Below are 5,359 nucleotides of genomic sequence, written 5' to 3' on the forward strand. Positions count from 1 at the left end.
TCAAGGAAAACGCGGATGGCTTGTTTCTGCGGCGACGTCTCATGTACTTGAACAGCACACTGTTGTTTTCCGAGCGAGTTCTAGGATGGTGGATCGTTTTGGTATGTTCCATTTGCGGATTTCTGATTTACAGCGTTTCCTCATTTTACGAAATGCCGGATCATTTCCTGTGTCTCCTGTAGTAAGGTTTTTAAAGAAAAGCTGGGAGCTTTTTTTCAGAGGTCGCCTAATCCTTTTGGGTAGCCCGCGGCTCATTTGAGTGCGTGCTGGTGATTTTGGGAGGGATGTCGCGTCAGCCTCGTGGACTTTCTGGACAATGGTCCTAAATAGCATTTCCACTGGGGCCTGTCCCATCTCAGCTTGTTCAAGAAATAGGCGCATTCCTGAGAAGTCTGCACGGCGGAAGTCCCGATACCACGTTTGAGGTTTGGGATTTCCGACCCAATAGCAGGTCAAGTCAAAGGTTAGCACACGGTGAACACTATGTCCCAATAGAGCGATAATTGTTACCTGATCAACGAAGTGTCTTCCGTTAGTGACTACCAAATCGCGAATGGTAGCTCGCCTGCGCGGTATCTGTTTAATGCAGCGATCTGTTTTATCCAAGCGCTCTGTTGAACGACTTGTCAGCGCCGCTGCAAATAGTCCGCTTGATCCTACGCGTTGGAGCTCCATCTAGGAGGCTTTTGAAACGTTAAGGTCACCTACAAGCAGGAGATGAGTGAAGTGGTAGCTGGAGAATAGTTGATTTAGTATGAGGAATAGGTCACCTCCAGGGGGCTTGAAGGGCCGCGGTAGACCACACCGAGAAGTTAATAATTGGGTCCACGCAGCGGGATTTAGATCCACAGTACATCGGAAAAAGCTGCAGGAGCGGTATCAGAAAGGACAATCTGAATGGCTTTCTTTCGTGTTTGTGTGGACACCCGATCCCCCGGCGATCAGCGTGGATAGCTAGTTGTACGTCGGACTTTCCGGTTCACTGTAGTCACGCTTGTGGCTTTGGCTTTCAGGGTCCCAGGCGACGGCTGTGTCCACAAGCAGAGATGCCATTTTCGACGTACGGGAGCTGGAGATTGACAGTTCCACCCTGTCGGTGGCCGTAAGGCTGTCGCGGGATTTCCCGATACCGAGGTTGATTTGGTGGTTGATTTGTCGGTGAGCTTCGCCACTTGTCCTCACACATCTGACTCAGGCCAGTTCAGAAGCTGTGACTTTGGTGAGGAGTTCATGGCTGCACCTTTGTCGTCTGCTACGGAAATAATTGCTGATAGCTCTTTGGGTGCTGATTCCATGTGGGACTTGACTCCTCCAGAGCATCACTGCCTTTGGTGGACGAGGGGTTTGTGGTGATCGAAAAGAAACTGCTGTCCGAAGACGTGGCCGGTTGTGTCGGCATCCTTTCAGGAATACAAGAGTCTATGACCTTTGGGTCAGCTGAACTAGTGCCAAGTGGAAGCCTGTTTTGCGCCCTACCCCTGATCTACTGTGACCCAGCTTTCGCGCTTCTGGAAGACGATCCTCAGATAGACGCCTGATTATGGCGTGCCCTCGAAGACCAATGCATTTTTCTGCAGAGCCCCTGAAGGCGAAGTAAAACTTTAACGTCAAAATGTTGCACTTCTTTGCATATGTGCTCGGTCCAGAGATCACCCTCATCTACCGTCACTTTTTTGCAATTTGTTTTAGTGGATCACTTTCGAAAATTATTAGCGCACATTCGGCTTTTGAACTTGGTGTGCTATGGCTTTGGAAATGGCTTCACAATCGTTGGTTGAGAAATTTGTGGGTGTATCGCTTCCATCCTTCACGGCATTTGAGAGGGCCGCTTTCGAAAATATTAGCGCACATTCGGCTTTTGAACTTGGTGTGCTATGGCTTTGGAAATGGCTTCACAATCGTTGGTTGAGAAATTTGTTGGTGTATCGCTTCCATCCTTCACGGCATTTGAGAGGGTCTTACGTCAATACATGAAGGACATTTCTGTGGTGTTTGTGCGTCACGAATTGGTGTACCACAAATGCAGAAGGCGCCCTCCAAGAACAACGAAAAGCCGGGGAATCCGAAGAAGCTAGTAAGCCGAGCGTATTTACTGATAAAATAGTACACGAAGCACCAGTTGTCCAGTGCGCTTTTCGTCTACGGAGGCAAAGGAACCAACTGGTGGCCACCTCTTATTTTCTTGAACACAACCACAAGTTGTCATTAGTTTCCGTACGACCGGCTTACAGTTAACCGAAACGTGTTGGGCACTTTCAAGGCCTTTCTGAAATATGCGACGCCCTCTTGTGAGGTGTGGCAGTTTGTGGCGAATGAATTTGGCAAGATTCTTACTACTAAGAATATACACAGCTACCGCCGTAACTGTCGACCGGCTATGTTGGATAAGTGCCGCATGGTCGGGTTTTAATGCGGCAGATGATATGCCTTCGGTCCGAGCAAAACTTAGGGAGACTGGACGCGTCGTTATGTGCCAGTCAGAGGAAGGTCACCATAACCACATATACTTCCCCTGATGGCAGCAGATGGTGTTGTTCCGACGCTTTTTAGATGTAGTAAATGTAGATGGAAAGCATACAACCAACCGCCTTGGGTAAGTTTTTTAAAGCACTTAATATTCGGCATATAGATATAAGCTTTACACCTTGATAACGGACGGCATGATAACCGGGCGTGCGGTTATTAATGCGTTCGTAGAAAGCGAGTAGTTTTCTCCCATGCATAAAATGTTCGGCTTATTCAAAGAAATGATGGGCGAAACTTATCCGGTTAAAACCTTTGTAATGGACAAGTTGGCTGCGCAAATGCATGCAGAGAGAATCGTGTTCGGCTGTGACGTTATGATTGGTCACTTTCATGTCCGCAAAGCCTTCACGAAGCACGTATGTATCATTTAATATCCACGTACTTTTCATCATAGCCACATTCTGCGAATAGCCGGCACACATTTCACCTCATGGCCTGCCTGGACAACGATGACACCGGTGAGTCCACATGAAAAAACTTTTGGTTCTCAGCTCCGGCCCATCCAGAAAACGCAAAGGTGTGCTTGCTACCCGGTCCGCAGAGGGCGTCTTATGATGTTGACCTGGACCAAAGCACAGAGTCCCAGCACAGTGCGTCCCAGATGCCCTTGTGCGTCCGTGTTTTCAGGTCCAGAGAGGAAATACTCGACAGCCGTGAGTAAGTGTTTCACAACCATGACTAACTCTGCAGAGCACCAGCTAGATGAAGGCGACGAAGATGGCATCACGTGACCCATCGGCTCCGAAATGTTTGTCTGACGATGAGGCTCTATGAGTTTCATGTAGGTCTCGTATTTCTTGATAGGTCCAGTAAACAGGCATGCGAAATAACCGCTGAAGATGGCACTGTGTGAACAGACATCTATGATAACCTGGTCGCTGGAGTGAATTATGGGGTATCTCTACCAGTTTGTCGGCCGCCCGCCTTATGGTGATATTTCGATAACCTGAGTTATATCCTCCTCTCATTTCAGTACATCAACGGCCAAATGAACACTTCTCACGAAGAAGAAAATGCGCCTCCCAGAAGGACATAGGCGCACTTCAAAGCGACCGATATATCAACATTTATTGACGTCCATTTCGAGCTTTTTCTCCGGTGCAGATGGATGGTTGCGCTCCGGCGTCGTGTACCCCTAGCCGCGTGTTAGTCACGTGCGTTTGTTAGGTTCGTTCAGCTGTCCGGTAGGATCAACGTAGGTTCTACGTGGCTAGTTAGTTAGGCATCCTGTAATCCCAGCCGCGTGTCAGTCGCGTGCGTCGGTAAGGTTCGTTCAGCAGTCCGGTATGATTGACGTATTTTTCATGTTCCTAATCGATAAACCCCGAGGTCTTCCTACCATAATTCGCAACCTATGATGGAAAACTCTGCTTCTTGCCAGCAAACGTGCACGACTTTTAGCAAATATTTAACGTGGACTACGGAATTTTAACTAGCAGCAGGAATCATCGACCAAAATTTGTTTGCACGAATGCACCTACGCATAATTTGCATCCCCAAAGGCCATTTAGGTTCTAGAATGTTCAGGATACTTCTTCCAGTGGAAAGCTATCTGAAAGTTACGTTTATTGTAAGTGAGTCAACATTTTCCACAATTCACGATCTTTGGTCATCAGGCAACCTATTCACAGTCGGTTGTGTTTACTGACCTTGAGCATTCGCTCACTTAAACAAATCGCCATAGTGAATGATTTTCAATAATACAGGACCATGTACATTATACATAGACCTTCTAAACTATGAAGTGGCAAGCCTGCAATGCCGTAGGTTTCGAGAAATCAATCCCATTATGCTAATAGCCGGCGGCCCTGATCATTGGGCAGGCCTTTTGGATGCTACCACCCCGCTCCAGTATCTTCTGTGGGGCAGGTGTGGAGGAAAGGGTGACTGAGAGCCCAAGTGTTCGCTTGCTTCCCTTCTGGCGTAACCATTTCGCTCAAAGCGATGGGTCTTCAGGCTTAGTGAGGACACTACCAAGGACTACTGTGCCAGCCCTGCTGGCGTGATTACTCCGGAGAACGATCCCCAGATTATCAATCTGCTCTCCCTTGGGCGCCTGTCCACTAGAGACTCTGTGACGTTCTTCATCGCCCCGTCAGACAGCTGTATAACTTTCCTCGCAGCCAGCGGAACCGGCATGGATAACGCGAGGTACTCGTTCAGCGAAGAAAATTCTTTATCAACTTTCGTCCAATTTGCTGCATTCTTCTGTTCGAATCCTCCAGTGCTTTAGAAAGTAGCTCCAGCTTCGCGACGAGTATCCCGATCAATGCGGAACAATCATACCGGTCTTTCTGATTCCACAATGGGGATTAGCTTTCGTTTTGGGGGGCTTTCTTCTTAGCTGCGATGTGCATTGCACCCTTAATGTAGAGGCAGCGGGCTCAGGCAAACGGGTCAGGAAAGTTAGCTAATCGGCTTAACTGGTCGTACTGTAAACCCGTGCATTGGAAGTGCCACCAGGCCTTATATGTGTGGCATTGCATAACGCGTTTTAAGTTCGACGGGTAGCCATTTCGCCCACATCTGTTTTGGCCTGTCGATGGCTGCGGAGAGCAATCGGTGTAAATCGATGTCATGGTTAAAACTAGATGCAAACACAAAGTGAGCGCAAAACATCTGGGGTTATCTCTTAACTGTTATGTTGGAGTGATAAAATTCAACAATGACTCCTGTGTACGCTGTGAACACATTTAAAAGCGAAAAATTCTTTCGCAAATTTGTATGAGGGAAAAACGAAACCGATTTCGAACGTACCGCGCCTAGACGTTGTCATCGCCGTTGGAAATTAAGATGTATGAGTAGCTTCCGGTGCAAGAACTGCAGTAGTTGT

General features: G+C 47.9%; 1 protein-coding gene across 1 annotated transcript in view; it reads right to left on the reverse strand.

Moving 5' to 3' along the window:
- Nucleotides 1–5,165: 5,165 nt before the first annotated feature.
- The window catches only part of T265_05976 (hypothetical protein), a gene marked incomplete at both ends in the record, with an annotated part of 43,230 nt that continues 43,036 nt past the window's right edge, over nt 5,166–5,359 (reverse strand). Inside the window, one exon of the mRNA XM_009171128.1 lies at nt 5,166–5,207. Coding sequence (XP_009169392.1) covers nt 5,166–5,207 — 42 coding nt within the window. The remainder of the gene's footprint in view (nt 5,208–5,359) is intronic.

This window comes from Opisthorchis viverrini, assembly GCF_000715545.1.
Source record: "Opisthorchis viverrini unplaced genomic scaffold opera_v5_119, whole genome shotgun sequence".
NCBI lineage: Eukaryota > Metazoa > Platyhelminthes > Trematoda > Opisthorchiida > Opisthorchiidae > Opisthorchis > Opisthorchis viverrini.